At 28.4% G+C, this 21,209-nt stretch overlaps 1 protein-coding gene across 1 annotated transcript in view; it reads right to left on the minus strand.

Annotated features, from left to right (window-relative positions):
• LOC111625482 (muscle M-line assembly protein unc-89-like) overlaps nt 1-21,209 on the minus strand; it is a 230,921-nt gene that overhangs the window by 84,078 nt on the left and 125,634 nt on the right. The window contains exons 25-30 of the mRNA XM_023368634.1: nt 17,818-17,923; nt 16,085-16,260; nt 10,173-10,293; nt 8,988-9,216; nt 3,015-3,187; nt 1,478-1,650 (exon numbers count right to left, since the gene is read on the minus strand). Coding sequence (XP_023224402.1) covers nt 1,478-1,650; nt 3,015-3,187; nt 8,988-9,216; nt 10,173-10,293; nt 16,085-16,260; nt 17,818-17,923 — 978 coding nt within the window. The remainder of the gene's footprint in view (nt 1-1,477; nt 1,651-3,014; nt 3,188-8,987; nt 9,217-10,172; nt 10,294-16,084; nt 16,261-17,817; nt 17,924-21,209) is intronic.

Genomic DNA, 21,209 nt, shown 5'->3' on the forward strand with positions numbered 1-21,209 from the left:
ACGGGTTCCCAACCTATGGGTCGCGACCCAGAAGGGGGTCGCGACGGGTTTTCTGTGGGGTCGCCAACTTATGCAGTAAACTAAAACAAAATTTTCACTATAATGCAATATTTATTTTTAATGGTGTCTTAAAGTTTGAATAATTTCATATATTTTTAAAAAATTAAAATAAGTGTAATCTGAGTACGCTATTCTGTCACAGTTGGTTGAATCGTGTGTTGAGAGTTTTGAGAGGAATAAATTAAATGTTGAGAATGACATGAGGTTGGCGTTAACAAAATCTCACCCGCGAATTTTGAGACTGGTTAATAATACATGCAATTTCAACCATCTCATTAAATTAATTATTAAACATAATTTAAAATAAAATTATACTAAAAAACTAATTTCATTGTTTTTTTAATTACCTTATTAAAAATACCTTTTTCAATTGTATCGGGGTCGCGGGTCACTTGGCTTTTATAAAAAGGGGATCGCCATCCAAAAAAGGTTGGGAACCGTTGTTCTAGACACTGATATCAATAAATTAAACAAACTTCTCTGTGCCAGGGGTCTGTACTAGCTAGATCCAGACATCAACACACGAACAAGTGTGCGTATAAATCATTAATGATGTCATAGTTCTCACCCCCTCAAAAATAGTATGAAGAGAGCATGGATGCAGTCCACAAGGCAAACACCTCCAGGGCGGACATCTACTGCCACATCTACTGACCCATACCACCACCCTATCCATCACTACCTTGCCATAACTGCCGTGATGATCCAGGAACATTTTTACCAACGACCCATATTACGGATCGGGAACTTAGAGGTATTCTTTTTGGATATCTATTTGTATACTCTCTCTCTGAGAAGTCTTTCTCCGAGAGGTGTCTCCCTCATCTCTTAATTTAACTTAGAGAATAGAAATTAGATGTTCCATATGAAAGACAAATCATTATCGCAACGTAGAATAGAATTTTTGTAACTCTTCACTTTCACCTTTGATATGTACAATTTTATAGTTGTTTATTAAATGTGTTATTCTTATTCAACTTGTGTATTTATTTGGGAACCTGTCAACCTACCCATTAACCTCCCCACTCATTTTATTTTTCCCTCCTATAAAGCCATCCTCTGACAGAGCTGCTGATAAATAAGGACAACTAATTCCCTCAGTTCTCACAATACATAATATTGCAACTGTTATCAAATTCTTTAAAAATTACATTCTGAATAAAATAAAAATGGCATGATAAAGCATTATATATTATATAAATAATATATGTAGAACATTTAATTCATTGTTAATAAGTCAAATTTCTAGACAATTACATAAACTAATTTTATAAAAATATTATTTACTTCACAACTGGGTGCATAGGTAGACACTAGGTCTACCTACACACTCAGTTGTGAAGTAAAGAATAATTAAAAGTACACATGGTTTCAGAATAAGTAAATTTATGAAAATAATTAATTAATATGTACTTACTTTTAATAGATAAAACACCTTTACTTTCAGCTTTTCCAGCAGAATTACTAGCAATACATTTGTATGTTCCAATATTTTCTTCTTTGATACTTCTTATAATTACTGAAAAATGACCATCATCACCAGAAATAACAATATTATTTGATTCATGAAGAGATTTGTCATCTTTTAACCTGAAAAAATATTAATTTTTATCTGATTTATACACTTTTTAAAAACAAATATTCAATTTATTCATAATATTAAATCTTGTAAATTATCTAGAACTAATGAATTTGTTATAAAAAATAGTAATAATATTTGTGAGAATAATATAAAATATATAGATTTAATTACAGTTGAATGATGTGGATTCTACAAAAAATAAAACATACTAACAATGGAAAATTTTTTTATTTATCACCAATAAGATGTTAAAATATCATTAACTTCATTAAAATTAACACTTATTATCTTAAAAGATTTCACTTAGTCTATATAGGATATATGAAAACTTCATTTTTATTTCGCTATTCTTTTCATCAAGTTAAATAACTTGCTCATAATAATTTCAATTTTAAGTTGATTCATGACTAATGCTTACAAGAGTCTATAATTATTTCAAATAGACCAATTTTTATTAAACTTCCAACTAAGTCATCATTCACTTTTAACAGATTTGAACTTATAATATTTTTGCTTGATTGTACTGTACATGTTTCAATGTCCTCATTCTAAAACTTTGTGTTCATATAATTAAAACTTAATATAAAGAAATTTCCTCAAATTGATGCTGTAACTTATCCTCTCTTGGCAAAATATAGTCAATACTATAGACAGAAAACCATCTTTAAAATATATTAGAATCATTAATATACTAAAACTTCATATACTTTATTTTCATGTAAATGATGTTAATCTAAAAATTTCTATATTTAAATTTAAACAGTAGGTTTTAACAGCAAAATATCTGAAATTAGAAAATTAGTAAAGATCAGTTATAATTATAAAACAAAGTAAACAAGACTAATTAAGAAAATAACTGATATTTAAGACTTTAAACAGGAAATAATGAAATAATTATAAATAACTATTTTTTTAATTGATAAATGTGATTTGATTATGCACAGAATTAATTATGTTTTCATATTTTTATAGATTACTTTATTATATAGACATTTTTTATTGATTTTATAAGGAATTTTTAATAAGTTCTGTTGGGTCAAACATTTTCATGTAAAACCAACAGAAAATTTTTTTAATAGCTTGAAAGTAGAAATTATGTCTTTCATTTTTCTGTTAAAAACTTTTCTGTTTTCTCTTTTTATATCTTGTTTATTGAAAGTTCTAAAAGAATGCGCTCTTGATTCTGTTATCAAGAAAACATTCACTTTAGTTTTATAATTGATAACTTAAGATAAAGTTAAAAAAATTTTCAAAATATTAATGAATAGAAATTCTTTGGATTTTTTAAATACAAAGAATATAATTTTTGAAATATTTTGCATTTCTTGATAATGAGATTTTAAATATCCTAAAGCTTTGTAAGTTTAAAAACTCTTGATATTTACTTTGAATTTTCACATCACCTTTTACTGAATTTGGAGGAACTGTAGTTATAAATTCTAATTCATAACTGTAGCCATTATATTTATGAACAACAGAATTTAAAAATGGTGTTCCTTGCTCAGCAATTTGACTGGTCAATAAAATTTTGATTTCATTTTGACTCTGTCTTCAATTCTTATATAAAAAAATATATTTAGAAATTTTTGAAATCAATTTCAATGTAAAAATTGGAATGAGCTTAATAATGCTGGAAATATTTTGTTAATCAATATACAGTAGAGCATTGATTATCCAAATATCAGTCAACCAAAACATCGGTTAACCAAAAGTGTTCCAGTCAGCAAATTTAAATTTCTGCTAGTGCTGTGGTGCTGCAATATTTGTCTATGTCTTGGGCTACTCCAATATTATTTTTGTTGGTGTGCATGTTTTAGCTGGCAGCACTGGTGCAACCATGAGATGGTACTTAAGGACACACAAGGATTTGAACGAATTTCAACATGGAATAGGTTAATATATTTTTTAGTACATAATCAGTTATCCGAAAAATCAATTATCCGAACAACCCAGTCCCAAATTGTTTTGGATAATCGATGCTTTACTGTACTTGCTATATGATATTATATTAAATATACAGCATGCATAGTTTAAAAAAATTACTATAATTAACAATTTAAAAGTTAACAGAAAACTATTTCAATGTTTAGACAATATCAAATTCTAAATATAATTTGATATACACATATCCCTCTATAACACAATAATTATGTTTTGAAAAAGTGCAGTGTTAGGTGAATCTTCTGTGCTATACAAAACAAAGGATTAATGCAAAACGTAGCATTATGTTCCAGAAGTTAGCAAAAGTATACTATTCTTTTCTGTCACTAAGAGAAATATGATTATTAAAGTAATCGTTAATTTATTTTCAATTAATAATTAATTAACAATCACAATTAAATGTACTGTATTAAGCATTAATATTAACTTTAGTTAAATGAGAATGTTTTCTTTTTACAAAGTATCATAAATCATCTCAGCATTTTTGTTGATCTTGATCAGAAGTATCAGCAACATTTTCATATTTTTTATTTTTATCATAAAAAACTTTTATGAATGACGAAATAAAAATATGTTCTTAATCAAAAATTTATTCTAGCAGGTCACATTTGTTTAGTTAAGTACCAAGTGACTTTTTATCAAAATTTGTATTTGAATATCAAATTCTTTGAGTACCAAGATACTGAATTATTTCATTTATCATTTTATGAATATTGCTTATCTACAGTTAAAAAATGTTTAATAGCACTTATCTAAAAATGTTTAAATAAACTTTACTAATTAATAAAATTAATCTATAAAAACACAGTAGGTCTTAAAGCAGTGGTTCTCAACTGGAGGTACATGTACCCCTAGGGGTACAAGCATAAATTGAAAGGGTACATCTAACTTTCATTATAAAATGGTGTATGTTAAACAATTTGCTGTAAATTATTGACACAAGAAACAAGAAACGACAAAAACATGCTTTAAAATATTCCAGTACGAACACCAATTTCCCTTCTAACAGTACAAACAACTTGTTTATCCACTTGATTTGCCTGTCTATTTGTGCCGTTAATGCCGAGTGAACCTGTAATCTAGTAAAATTACAGTTAACTGAGCATTAATTTTAGAATAGAAAAATTTTTTTTTCTATTCTATAATTATTGCTCAATGAGATTGGGGCTTTTTGTATTTTTACTGGACTACTGGTATTAGGAATAATGAGGAATGGATCATACCCCACCATGCAATGCGTGTCACTGCATGCACACATTACTTGATATTTAGCAAATTTAGATGTTACGTTTATTACAAAAATTGAAAGATTCGTGTATTGTTCTGCACGTTATAAATTCGCAGCCATTACTTTCAAGGCCAGTACACAATTATAATCTCTATTTAACAATGTGGGAACCAAATTTTGAAAAAATTGCTGAAGATTTATCACAACAAATATACCATTAAATTTTGTTAAAAATTATTGTAGAATAATTTAAATTTTCTTTACCGTTAATTATAATTATTTATTTTTAGGAAATGTAATTTATGCTTGTATTGAAATGACTTCTGTGATTTTATATAATATACTTATCAAATAATAATAAATAAATGTATGTACCTGATTAAATTTATTATTTACGTAAAATAAGTAATTCACTTTTAGTTATAGTTAGTTAGAGATTTTTTATGGCACTCAGTTATAAGGGCTGTATACATCTAACACAGTAATTATAAAATTTACATACAAAAATATAAGGGGTATTTGAGAAACAACTAATGGGCTAATGGGGTACATGAACAAAAAAGGTTGAGAACCACTGTCTTAAAGGATAAAATCCAAAAGCACTGACAACAACAACTGGTTAATAAGAATGCTATGATAAAAAAAAAAAAATTGTACTATCAGTTTTCATTAAAGTAAACCTGATGAAACAAATTGAAAATCTCAATATTCTAAAATCCATGGGCAAATTTGAGACAACACACATGCTTACTTGAATAAAAAAATTATTGAATAATAGAGTTTACACTTAAAAATTGTGAAATTTTGTACAGAAGATTTCCCAAACTGTGTAAGAGCAAAACCAGAAGTCATGTTGTATGGTAATATCCCTAATTTTCAAACCAAGTTGCAGAAGTACTGTGTTGTACAAGGGATACTTATATTTAGGAATCTAATACTAAATATTGAAATCTCTTTCCACAGAAATATTTAAGTTACAAAAAAAGTTCTAAAACTTATAGGTTTGTAAGTTCATATTCAATTCAAATTTTTATTTTACACTAAACTCAAAACTTGAGTGCAGAGTATTCATACATTTTTTTTAAATTTTATATTCGGATGTTGGNTTTAGGTGTCAAATTGTTTGTTTAGTATATTGTTCCAGTTTGTGTGTGCCAGTATTTTATGTCAGAAAATATATTTATTAGATTTTTACATTTTTCAAATTATCACATTAATGTATATTCTTTCTAAAAACTAAATATAAGAATTATAATCAATACATTATTTGCTATACCCACACATCACATGCTTTCTGGAATTTGTTGAATAGCTATCAAAAAATTGTCATTGTGGCTTCACATACCTCATCAGATGCAAAGCACCTTTCTTTCAGAGCTTTCTTTAAAAATAGAAGTTGAAAAATTGCTTTGGACTAAAGCCAGTAAATATGGGAGATGTTTCAGGACTTCTAATCAAATAATAATACTGACTGCACAGTACAATATTGACAGTTTTCAATTTAATGTTATTGGGCTGCAATTGCAGATCTATAGATTCCCATTGTCATCAATCATTCATAATCTTGAGAACAGAGTTAGATAGATGAAAATAGAGACCAGGTATGAAAAGTGTATCTTTCAATTAAATTTTTTTTAGAAGTTGCAGCCTGGCATTGTGATGATGTCACGATAAATAAATGTTTATTATAATAGAGAAACTATTTTGTATTAGCAACTTTTGGATATTTTATATAAACAACAAGATAAATTTTATTCCAGAAATCTTAGCATGTAATTCTTTAGTCATAGTTGTTCCTTGACAGCAAAAAATATTGGGTTGTTCGGAAAGTAATTTCGTTTTTTTACTACTAGACGGATTAATTGTATTTTTACTGCCATTTTCATTCTAATTTGTATTATCATTATATATTTTGACAGCTAGCACTTTAAGGCTTATTTGTAAAAAATTTTGTTTGATTTCGTGCAATTGCTTATTTTTTGTGTTCCATCAAATATGGAAGATCGAAAGCAACATTTTTGGCATATTTTTCTCTTTTATTACTGAAAAAATTCAAGCAAGAAAAAAATTGTGTGACGTGTATGGAGATGATGTGTTAAGAGAAAGATAGTGCCAAAACTGGTTTACAAAATTTCATTCTGGCAATTTCAATATTGAAGATGCACCACGTTCTGGATGGCCAGTTGAAGCCAATGAAAACAAAATAAAAGTACTGATTGAAGCAAACTGCCAAATAACAACACGTGAAATCACTAAGAGATTAAATTTGTCAAACTGAGCTGTTTATGATTACTTGAAACAAATTGGTTTCGTTTCAAAGCTTGATATATGGGTTCCACATGTTCTTAAAAAGAGATGCTCTCTTTGGTGAGATTTTAAGGAAATTTTTTTTGGAGCTATTACCAATTTAACAATTGATTCAAAAGTGTACTGCCATTGAGTAAACAAATTGAGTAATATCATCAAACAGAAAGTGCGATCAGAATTGATCAACAAAACAGGTGTAGTGTTTTACCACGATAATGTCAAATTTCACACAAGTTTGGTAACAGAAACTGTTATAACTTAGATGGAACATGCTATCACACCAACCATATTTGCTAGATCAAGCATACTCAGATTATTACTTGTTCCAATCTTGTACAAATTTTTTTTAACTGTAAGACATTTACTTGAAATGACAATGTCAAAAATCACTTGGATCAGTTTTTTGTAAGCAACAATCAAAACTTTTATAATGTGAAATCATGCTACTATCAGAAACGATGACAACAGGTATTTGACCAAAATGGTTGATATATAATTCAATAAAATATTTATTTATTATAAAAATATTGTTTTTTTTCACAAAAAAAAAACAAACTTACTTTCCAAACAACCCAATATGTATTTTCACATTTTGAAGAATAAATATGAAACAAGAATAATGTTGATAGACATGGTTCATGTTTCAAAATAATCATTAATGACAGACTATTAATAAAATACAATACAAACATAATTGCGACTGACAGAAACTAATCAGTATCTAAGAAGGCATATCACAATACTTCAAAGGCACAACTGAATTATATTCCCAGAAATTTTAGAACACTATAAAAGAGAATTGTGGAACATTTTATATCATTTAGTAGGAATACAGCTTTCACAACTTTATTAGCACAATGGATAATAAAAACCAATATTTTATATATTATTCCACAATATTTCTATATTTATACAATCAATTATATGATTCAATATGACTAATTTATAAAATAAATTTATATATTTAAAATCATGGCATAAAAAAATCTGCAAAAATTTTCATTTTGAAAGTCAAAGTTGTTAAGATACACTTACCCATTTAACTGATGTTCAAAAACTTGTAACATACCACTTGATGTAATAATAATTAATAATATATTATTCTGAAAATACAAATAAAATAAAATAAATTTAAGTACTTAAATAATTATAAATGTTATAATAATAATAAGATTCTACTAATATCATAACAAAACTAGATATCAGAAATATTGTCATCATTATTCCTATTTCTAATTTGTAATTATTGACGACCAAAAAAACTATTAAGAAAGTTGGATATACTCAGGATTTGTTCTTAAATAAAAAAATTCAATATAAATACTGAAAAATGATTCCATTACAATTGTTAATTAGATATGACACAGTCTTAATTTCTTGTTGGTTTACAGAAAAATTAAATTATTGATTTTCAAAGAAAGAAATGCTGAATTAATCACACTGAAAAATTATATTCAAATGAATGTAATTATTAATTTAAATCATCATCAATCAAAATTCTGCATATAGCACTATATATAATATAGATATCGATATAATATGAAATTATAAGAGAAAATATGTAAATTTAAATATAATTTGAAAATAAACCAAAAATAATTAGTTTCGTTAACTTTTTTCTCTTACAAACAAATTTTTAATGTTGAAAATAAATATTTACTGCTATATTTCAAAATTAACAAAGTTTGGAAATACTGTAAATTGAATAATGCATGTAACATTTATAAAACTTATAATAACTACAGCAGGCTAAAACCATTTTTTTATTTTTATTACAAATTAGTTATAAATTATTTTGTCTATGAATGGGAATAGATGATGAAATACATTTGATAGTACTGATACATAAAATAAAATAACATCAAAAATCTTAATTGTTATAGAAAGTTTATTATAAATAGAAAAAAACTCTGAAATACCTTCTACTGTTAATGTTGCTGAAGTAGAAGCTTCACCTTTTTCATTAACTGCTTTACATACGTAATTACCTTCATCTTCTAATGTAACATCTTTAATTGTTAGTGAATAATAATTATCACTTAAAACACTATCAATTCGTATTCTACCACCAGAAGATACTTCTTTGTCATTAAGATACCTAAATGTTGGAAATATAAATATTTTTAAAACTAAACATCATTAATATTATAATAAATAATAAAATATTTTAAATATATCTCATTGAAAATTTAATTATTTATTGGAATTTAAATATCATAAAATCTTAAAAATTTTATTTCCATTAAATGTGCTTTTGATATATTTTGTTTTCAATTACTTAAAATTATTATTATATAACAGTTAATATAACAAAATTAATAATAAATAACAGCTTTATTAACTGTGTAAAGATTTTATTTACTTTAAAAATTTCAGAATACATTTTTTTCTTATATTTTTAATTTCTTAATTTTTATTTTTGACATGACTTTTAATTTAGACTTAAAGTTTATATTTCAAGCAGTTTCTTTTTTCATATTTATTATATAATATAATGATATAAAGGTTATGTAAAAAATTTTTTTAAATAATTGGATTTTTACTTATAAAATTATAATTTATAAATAGTAATTACTAAAGTCAATAAAGTTTTATTTTTATAATTAAAAACAAAACTTTATTTACTTGAATAAGTACTTCTTATAAACAGGTATTAAAAAGAGTCAGCACAAATTTTGCTTCGTGTGTCATATGTAATTCTTAATTTTAATTTACAATGAAAATCAAGAAGACAACTCATAGTTATCATCAAGTCTACTTAATTATAATCCCATCATGTTATTTAAAGACACTACAAAAATTTTCATTAAATAATTTTAATCATAAAAAGATTTTTATATTTTATGTAATATTATGAAAGACATCATTTTTCTTCTTCACAAAATTAAAACTAAAATATTACTTAGAATGTTTAAACAAATACAAACTGGACTAACAAAATAAGCAATGGTAAAAGAAAATAAACATTTTAAATGTAATTGAAAATTTAAATATAGTTTGTATTAACGTTTTTATAAATAATAAAAGTACTTAATAAAATTTAAAACGGCTTACCATTTTACTTCAGGTGTAGGTTTACCAATCAGTTTAACTTCCATTCTTACTGCATCTCCAACTAATATTTCTTGATCAGTCAACTTTTGAATAATTGTGGGTGGTTGTGTATCTTCAGTACCTATAATAATATCACTTTATTAATAGTATTTTAAAATTAATTAATAATAAATCATATATTTTAATTACAAAACTGTAATATAATATAAAAGTTCTAATTTATGAAATTAGAGCTAAAATTATAGCTTAATCATTTATTAAGAGAGATCAAATATTAATTTTTGAAATAGGCATACTGAAATTTCAATTTTATTCTGAAAAGAAAGATTTTTTGTAGTCTTTATGTTTGTAAATAATGATTAAACCAACAAAGAAATGTCTCAATATATGTAGTACTAATTAAAGTGTCAAGTACAAAGTATTCATCATCTTTACCGTGCTGTAACAAGCACTATGTACCATATTCATCAATACAGTACGTAGTGCTTGTTAAATATACAGGTAACCCCCGTATAACACGGTAGTTACGTTCCAAAAAATTGCCGTGTTATACGAAACAAAGAACTAATACGAAAAGGAGGGTTAGGTTCCAAAAATTAAAAAACATGCTAGTCTATTTTCATAATTAAGATAAATATCTTCATTAAAATTTTTTAAGTGATACATATTAATATAAATTAAACAATGTTTACTTCGTCATCACTAAAACACTATTAATTAACCGAGAGCGTTTTCTTTTTGGCAAGTTATCCTTATCCTCTGAGCATTTTTCTGCATTATCTTCAGATCCATGCTTTACCTTTTGCAAAATGTATGTAATTTTAGATTGCTTGCTTCTAGTTAAAAGGTCTTTATAAATTTCCTTATATGGTGCTAAGCACTTATGAAGAATAAAGCAAGTATGGAATAAGGGAAAAACATTCGGCAACATCAGAAGCAGAAGCGTCGCGATCTGGCAACATTGAAACAAGTTTCGAGAAGGACCACGTGTATCGACAGAAGGCGAGAAGAGAAAATTTACATACTTAAGTACTAATAGTTCACGAAAATAATAATTTTCGTGAACTATTATTAATTAAGTATGTAAAAATTTATTACATTTCCTGTTGTACGAGGGTTTTACCCAATTCTCGAACCATGTCAGAGTGAATCCATGCTATAAAAGTACCATGTTATACGGGGGATGGTACCAATTCTCGAACCGTGTTAGAGCGAATCCGTGCTATAGAAGTGCCGTGTTATACGGGGGTTACCTGTATATAAATATATGCCAAAGAAATACATTTCATTTCAATAAAAAAATCAGAACAATATGAATGTTCTTAATAAATCTATAAATTCATACAACTTTCAATTTTTACTTGCACATTTTACAAGTTATTTTTAATTAAATTTTTAGTCTATAAATTAAACTGTACACTGTTATAGAATTAAAATATTAGTATATTGTAATTATAACTTAATTTTTAGATACTTTTTGTCCTGTGATTAAATATAATTTCATTATCTAAATATGATCATAGTACAGTCTCTCCATGATCTCTGATATATATCACAATCACAATGTTTTCATACTTCATATCTAAACTAATTGTTTTTATATATGTAAACAAATGTTAATTATATCTGTTATTTATATAACAGATGTTAATAAATATTTGGTAATTTTTTAATATGTAAAAATTGTGTCTTTAATAATTTGTTCATTTCTTGTAAAAGATCAATAACTTATAGTACTAGCTATGGATACTTCAAAGTAAAAAATTTTTTATAAATTTAAAAAATAATTATATGATTTCAATACCAGTACATAAAAAACTCAAAATTTGAAATACATTCCTTTCAGAAGATAAAAACAAATAAAAAATAAACAAAATAAATTGAGCTGCTAATGATATTTAATCTCTTAAAAAAATATATTTTTGAACAATGAAAATATAGCAAAAGTAAACAGTAATTATGCTTTATAAAAATGCAAAATATAAATCCATGCAAAAATCTAAAATGATCAGTTTATAATATTTTTTATCATAAAAAGTATATTTAACCCAATAATTTCAGCCTTTAGCAGCTTTTATAACTGGCATAATACATAATTAGATGTTCAAACCTTACATTGCATTATAGAGGTGAAATTTAGACATTTCAATATTATTCCAGAAATGACTGGAAGAAACATTCTATGTCGAATATAAGTAGAGTAGATTATAAGTAAAGTAGAGTATAAGTAGTAAAGGGCATCTCATCATATATTTCATTGAAAATAGACATATCAGCAATGTTGGACAATATGAAACTTTCAAAATTTGCATGCTATTGCTCTATCACTTCTAAAGTGGCCTTAATACAATGAATGCTTATGATTCCACCCGCAAAGTGTTGTTAAAGCATTCATGGGCAAACAAAGATCAACTAGCTGTTTCAAATGGCAAATGGCCAACAGTGCAGAAGAAGGCAATGTTTATTTCATGAATGACATCATCATGATGGAGCTGCTTCCAACCAATATCACTGTCACAAAAGAACACTACTGTAAACAACTGGATTGTTTAAACAATAAGATCAAAGAACTTCATACAAAAATTGGCAAAGTACCAATACTGTTGCAAAAATGCACCAGCACCTAGAGCAAAGATGACTTTAGAGAAACTGGCCAGTCTGGGCTGGGAGGTCTACCTCATCCACTTTAAAGCCTAGACTTAGGCACCAACTGACTATCATCTGTTTCGTGCCCTGCAGAACCATATTGCATTGCATATACAGTTCAATGACAATATCTAATGTTCAAGACTTTCTTCAATAAAAAAAAAAACTTGGTCATTCTATGTTGGAAAATGTGGATTGAAAGGATTGAAATAGGATTGGAAATTTGTATCAAATGTGATGAAATGTGATTGATGTTGATGGAGATTACCTACAAGACTGCAATTTAATCATTCTTGAAAAAAATTTTTCAAAATGTCTAAATTTAACTGTACAATCTGATATATATAACTAATATATAATATATTTATATATGTTACTGTAAAAGCCTGTATATTGGTAAATCCTAGGTTTTACTCGTAAATCTTTAGATTTACCAACATGAGTTGGTAAATGTAAGGATTTTTATAAAGTGAGATGATTTTCCGGGCTTTTACCATTAGAATTTGGTACATGCTAGGTTTTACTAAAGATGATTAGTAAATGTTGGTTTTGGAAATAAAACTATGAATATTTTAATAATCATTTATTGCGATTATTGTAAACAGTCAACTTACTAAGTCCTATTTATTAATAACTAGTGAAACAGTTTAAAAATACTTTTTTAACATAACAAAAAATTAAATTATCTTGTCAAAAATAGTATAATAGCTTACGTTGACTAAGCTAATCAGTAATCACGGTATTTTTTCTAATCATTTGGTATTCATTGTCATTTAATAAAAGTAAAAAAAGGATTTTATTTGTTACAACATGGAGAGCTATCATGGCATTTAGAATTACAAAGTAATCCTGATGACTTGCAAGTGCACTTCTTTGTTACGCATTTTTTTAGGCAGTTGCACTTCTTGAAACCTTGTCCTCTGGTCAAAGACAATTTTGCAACAACTTCTCGAAGACTCACTTCTTTATCTTTAACAACTTCTTCTATCTTGATAAAGTCTTCAGGGCATGAGGTAAATTAATTTTGTGTATAAAGCTGCTTTAGCACTCCAATTTTGGTACCTAGTTGGTAAAAGTCTTTATCCTTTACATCTATTACAACTGCGATAATGCTTTTCGGGTTGGTTTTAGTTTTGTCAATTTCAGGCACTTTCAGTCTTACATTTTGGCCAATTTTCATATTTGGATATTTATCAACAGACATGGCTTTCATTTTTTCAGCTTGTTTCTCCAAACTCAATTTTGCATTGTTTCTTATAGTCACTACAGATTGTATCTTTTTTGGTATTGGCTCTATAGTTACAAGAACTTCCTGAGACTCAATCGTGTTTTCTATCTCTGAATCGTTACATTGAAATCATCGGTTATTTGCTTTGCCTTCATCATCTCAGTAATAATCATTTCATCTTCTTGTGTTTTATCGTTGACAGTGCTATTGTCTATATCCCCTTCTGACTCATTTTTAATAATGCTTTCTTCCTTGTCCTGTTCGATTGCATTTTCGACGTCATTATTTTGTTCTGTATTGTCATGCAAATGCAACAACTTCTCTAAATCTTCTTCAGATCTTATAACTCTAATCATATCACCAGGGATTGCTGAAGTTGCAAGGCCCATTTTCATTGGACAACCAAATATTGCTTTGTAGGGAGAACATTTGATTCCCTCATGATATGCACTATTTTTCATCACCTGGATGAATCTTTAACCCTCTGACCACTTTGATAACTGATTGGTTTCCATCCACATACTCAACATATTTTCTATGTCTTGATTAGCACACTCCACTGATCCTTGACTTTGGCTATGTCTTGCCTTTCCATGTACGATTTTTACATCCGGCCACATGGAGCATAAACTCTCAATAACTTGGTTAGAAAATTCTTGGGCATTATCGGAATGAAGGATGCTCAGCGCTCCAAAAGATGGTATGCAACTTCTATGGTGTGTTTAGTTTGAAGTGCACGAAGGATCACAAATTTGGTAAGATGGTTTTGGTAAACTAAAATAAATTTATAATTTCCATCTGGTGTAGTTTGTAGATCTATTAGATCAACCTGACAGCGTGAGTTCATTTCACTATGAAGTATAGGTTTGATGACAATGCCCTTTTTCAAAGTCTTCTGTTTCTTTTGGCAAGGTTGACATAGCTTCAAATATGTCATAGTAGCCTCAACTGTTACATTTTTATACTTGCGGTTACATTCCTTAAGCATCCGTGTCCTTCCACTGTAGCCAACAGCAACATGCATTTCTTCGAGAATGTTGAATAAATCCTCATAACAAATGTAATACCTTATTTTTCCATCCTCCTCCTTCATAGGTGCAATTAGTTTTTGTTCGCCGCCTATAGTCAAAATGTCGTAACGCTTTATATGCTTGTAATGAACAGCTTGTTTCTTTATCATGTTCTTTGCAGCTTTTACTTCCTCCAAACACTTTGCGTATTTGTCCCTATTGAGATAAAAGTTATCATCTTTCTTACTTGCCATTATTTCATAAAATCTCCGTTTCACGCTCATCTTGATTCATAAATAACTTTTAGACAAAGAAATCTCAAACAAGATTAGAATTAACGTGCGCGTTCTAACGTGTCAAATGATGGAATGCGGAGAGCAAAGGTGGCGGGGTGTGGTACAGGATCGGGGACTATTTACTTCAACATTTACCATATCTCTGAGATAAAACCTAAGATATACCGAGTAAATGTTGATAAAAGTTCGAAATTAACGATGATCACAGAACATTTCAGACTTTTACCACAAATATTTGGTAAATCTTAGGTTTTATTGGAAGATCTTAGGATTTACCATAGTTCGAGCATTTACAGTAACATATATATAGTTATGATGAGCAAAAAATAAACCAGACAATGGCAATAGTAGGAAAATAGAAATTGATTCACCAATATTTAGTGATTGTTTAGAATTTTAATGTAATATGATATATGTCCATTTTAAAGATTGGTAAATAATGTAAAAAAACCCAGAAGTGTCATATTAGTTTGGCAGAAGGATTTGTAAAAAAAAATCGTGGAAAACCTCTTTTTGTATAGCACTGAAGAGGGGCTTAAAGATAAAATAAGCCCAAAATGCATATGTAACCTGTATCTTCAATAAAGGATGCTCCTGACCTAAAGGCTGTAAGAGTCTACCGGAATTTTTATAATTTTTTGGATTAAAGAGACATGTATATGTATGAAATTTTTTAACTTACGAATAACAAATAAATATGTTTAATGAAATTATTGCTTTTATAATACCTACTTTGTACAATTAATTTTCCTTTTGTAGAAGCTTCTCCTACTTTATTTTTAATATAACATTCATATTCTCCTGTCATAACAACTGTAACTTTCTCAAAAATAGCAGTTGTACAGTTTGGTACATCTTGTTTTATTTTAATAGTTGCTTCTGCAGATATATCTTCTCCATTTTTCTTCCTAAATTATTTTAAAAAATATTAAATAACACAAAAACTATTATAAACATTTTAAATTTGTTACATTTCCATGTATATAAGTTAATATTATTACTTTTTGCTTTGTCATACTTTTCATTTACATACTTTTGCCAACTACGCAAATGAAATGTGAAATAAAAATAACTTACTTCTCTCATTTTATAATGCTTTTTGTTTTTTTTAAATATCAGCAGACTTAATTAAACTTAAACATTAGCATATAAATTAAAGTTTGTAGCTTTAATAATTGTTTTTATTGTGTTTTATAAAGAGTATACAGGTTTTCAAAGACTTACATTGTTTATTATTATTTACTGGGTTGAACAGAAAGTTTTTGCATTTTTTGAAAAATAAAATATTTTTATTCAATCAACAATGTAACTTCCATCACTTTCAGTTACTTTCTCCCAATGATCTACAAGTTTATTTATTTCATCTACATAAAAAGATTTCTGTTTTGATTCAAAAATTTGATTCATATCAGATTTCACTTTTCACTTCATCAAAACTTTAAATTTTTGTCCATTTAAATAATTTTATAATGATCAGAACAGATGAAAGTCTGATGGCATTAAATTTGGGGTGTAAATTGAGGTTGGTCTAAAATTTCTCAATTCAATTGTTTTATTTTTGTTGCATCATCAAACTGACATTTGTGCAAGCATTATCTTGGTGAAAGATAATCCCCTTCTGGTTAACCAGGTGCAGGCATTCTTTTTAAGATTTTCATTTACTCAATTTAATTGTTGAGAATAGATGTTAGAATTTATAGTTTCATGAAGTTCTAAAAGCTCATAATAAATTATACCATTGATATCCCACAATGCACAAAAGCAGTATTTTTTTGGAATGCAAAGCTGTTTTTAAAGTTGAAACTGCAGAATCAGTGTGGCACATTTTGATACCCAATCCAGTTTGTTTTTCACTTAATTCTTGCAAAACCTAAACAATATGTTTTGCAATCATTGCAAATTGATGAAATGTTTCAACAATACTTGTTTGTGACATATTAAGATTTCTTGGAAGTACAAGTTGTTATTCATTGACTTATAACAATTTCTTTTTGCAATTTTTCTCTGTCAACAGTTTTTGAGAGCCCCATTGGTTGTGTATTCTTTAATCAAAATTTCCTGAACAGGACTTTTTAAACTACATTTGATATACTTGAAGTTTAGAAATATTTTCCTATATATACATTACGAATATTTTTTTACAGTTAGTGTGGCTTTTAATCCTTTCTGAAACTCATAAAGCACAATATGCTGGATATGCATTTTATCTGCAGATATTTCAATTTGATTTTATTCAAACAAAATGTGAAGTAAAAAGTACAAAATAAGCTTATAAACAAAGAATACAATCTCACATTAACAATAATGTGTTAAATTTCACAATTGTTATAATTAAATCATACATCTGCATTAAGTAACAACATCTGTTAAAAATATACAAAAATTTTCCATTCAACCAAATATTAGCTTATTGTAGAAATATTACTACTGAAGCAAATAATGTATATACACAATTTTAAACTTACCATTTAATATCAGGTGAAGGAGATGCAGCTATTTTAACAGTCATCTCTACTTTTTCTCCTTCCTTAACTTCCAAATCTTTTAACCCATCAATAATTTTTGGTTTCACTACAATTGGAAATAATTATAATACATTTTAAAATTATAATACATATTTTCACTTTAGAAAATACTCACTCAAAACCTTTTAATGCAGTATATATAAGTTTATTTTAACATTTTCGATCATTTTAAACGATCTTCAGGAAAAACATTCTAATAAGAACACCTTGAGTGAGTATTTTATAAAAGTACAGCTTAGAAAGGAGTAAATATTAATTCATGTTAGAGATTTTTTAAAGAAAAATATTTATATTAAATATAAAAATAATGCAAAATGTACAGAGAAACTCATTAATTAAAGGAAATTTCAGTATAATGACACAAAACCATGTTTGCCCAAAATTTACTGAGTATTTTATAAAGCAGTTATCTGAGCACATATTACCATACAACAATGTAATCTGGCTTCAGCTCTTAATTTTCAGCTGCTGCAAACTTTTCTGTATCTAAAGTTGTTATTGACAATATTGTATGTACAGCGATAGCTTATATTAAATTTGGCAAAGATGTCCAATTGTGATTCTCCAAAGTTTTCCTAATTCACATATCAGTTTGTGTTTTGATTGTGTCTGTTGTGATGTTTGTTGGTTGGCCCAACTGGTTCTCATCACAGACAGTGCACCTGTACTTAAATCTCTGGACCTAATTGTGAGATGGAGAACATGTCTTTGTTCTAAATTAAAGAAATTTTTAACCAATTTCTCCATCACGATTGTTAAGAAAACATTGCACAACATCTGTTCATCAACAATTGTTAAAGAATTATAACAATCTATTGTTAAAAGAAGGGAAAGTCAACCTTCAAACAACTAAACAGAATGAATCTTACAGGTCTTGAACCAAATATGGTATTATCAGCTCCATTTAAATGACATCTTAGCATCATCGACAGCAACCTCTGACCTCACACCTGCAACTTTGTCTCCAAACATCCGATCACTTGATGGGTTTTCCCAGGCCTCAGGAGGATAAAAGAGACTAGAACTTGAGTCTCAAGGTGGACATCCCAAGACAATACAGAGAGGATATCTCCAGACTTGCCATATCCAGGTGGACATCCCAGTGCCATACAAGACAGACAGCTACCAGCTCTGCCATACAAAGCAGAATCCACCAGAGAAGGGGGACACTGGCAGACACATCCCCAGACGCCATATCCAGGTGGACATCTCCAGCATGAACCTCCTCAAAGTGGACACACTCAGTACCAGCTAGAACCGCCATATGATGGAGACCACGGCTCACCTTATAACACCATATACTCCTCCAAGAAAATAGAGGACAACATCTCTTTCTCAGAGGTAATTTGTTAGCCCATATGTACATTCTCTCTCTCCTTAACATAGAATGTGAATGCACCTTGCGAGTGCAGTGTTTACAATTAGTATTTAGTTGTGTAGTTCGTAGTGTTTGTAATATAGATTATAGTTATATTAAACTTTTGTTATGTTGGTTAATTGGTCTACTTTCTTAATTGAACTTTGGACACCCTATCAACTTACTCATTGCATTCCCCACTCAACCATTAAATCAACCCTTCTACTCAACATTTGTTTACGATTTGCGAGTTAGGACATGACTTTGAACTATCTTAATTGGTGTCAGGTTCCTGACGTCAGAAGGATCTTGCAATCCCACTGACACTTTATCGAACAAGCCATCCAACTGTGGAGAGCACGTGGATGGACAACACAAAGAAAGTCGTCTACAACAATAGTTTTATTGTTCTTCGTGCTAGTATACAAATATTTCAGGGGTCCCAACTCCGATACGTATAACTCGCGTAACATATAATGATATCGGAAAGAGAGTGCAACAATACTTCGCGACAATTTTTAATCAGTGCTTAATCTATCTTAACCTAACTTAACCTAATCTATATAATAAATGAGACAGTATAATTAAGGAAAAATATTAATAATAAGAATAAGAGAAATAAGGGAAAGTTTGCTGGTGGGGTACCCGGGTCTCTTCTCTTTCTTTAGAGTCCACTCACATCGATGAAAATGCACTCTGATGATCTTCCGTCCTTCCTGCGATGTCTCGCTCTCTTTGTTCTCCTATCGCTCCTTTTTCCTTCGTTACGGCCACCAGGATCTCCTCGCCTGTCCGTCCTCTCCCGACGCTAGCTCGCAAGTCCCCCTCTCCTTTCTCTCCTTGCCTCGGGGCCTGCCTCCACACCCTTGTTTTCAGTGTAGTTCTTAGAAATCTTTCACCACCAGCAGGGAAACAGGACCGTTAGGAAGTACGAGGAAGGGTTAAACAAAAGATCGAGAGAACTTAATCCTAGGCTTAATACAAAAATATAAATATATAAAAAAAAACAACTAGTGTATCACCACACAACAACAATATTTATGGTTTTCACCAAACCGTCACTGACCAAAGGGTCTTTAGGGAGCTTTCCCTTTGCCCCCAGCTTCTCACATAATCATACAGCTTATGTTAATTTAAACAACTGTCTCCATACTTAGGCACCATCCTGCAATAAGTTTCACTCATTTTCATAACATCTGACCACAAAAAACCTATAACACTTTGAAAACTTTGTGTCTTTTTTTTATTTAAAAGCACTATGTTGATTAATAACATGTAATTTTATGTTATGCCTCTTACAACCATTTTTTACAAAAGACCAAGACCATAAAATTAATTGGATGCTACACATCTGAAATGCATAGCATTAAAAGTTTATAAAAAAAGTTAATTTTATGGTCTTGGTCTTTTGTAAAAAATGGTTATAAGAGGCATAATATAAAATTACATGTTATTAGCCAACATAGTATTTTAAATAAAAAAAAGACAAAGTTTTCTACAAAAAAACCATTCCATAAGCCACTAACTTTTAGAATTCAATATAACACTTTGTTGTTCTACAATAGTGCACTCTGACAATAGTGCCATCTTTGATATGAGACTGTGCATGTGCAAATAACAAGTAACATGTGCTCAGATAACTGCCTTATAAAATCATCCAGCAAATTTCAGAGAAACTCTAGAATATCCACCAAAATATAAAATTTAATTATATAAATTAATGCTTGCAACAATTTTAAAATTGTCATCATCAAGTTGAAAAATGGAAGATAGAACCAAAATCTTTTTTTTTTAAATGAATATGTCTAAATCTTATTGGCTAGGATATATACATGTAATAACTGATGTGATTCTGCTGGGCTTGGTCCATCAATTAAGATTTTCATGTAAAGATGTCCATGCATAGGAAATGGTATCCACATTCCTGTAATTGATGGCCAGTTCTTTAAAGGAAGCCTTATAAATCTCCATTCTT

The sequence above is a fragment of the Centruroides sculpturatus genome, unplaced genomic scaffold, assembly GCF_000671375.1.
Source record: "Centruroides sculpturatus isolate CEXI.00-Female unplaced genomic scaffold, Cexi_2.0 scaffold95, whole genome shotgun sequence".
Lineage (NCBI taxonomy): Eukaryota > Metazoa > Arthropoda > Arachnida > Scorpiones > Buthidae > Centruroides > Centruroides sculpturatus.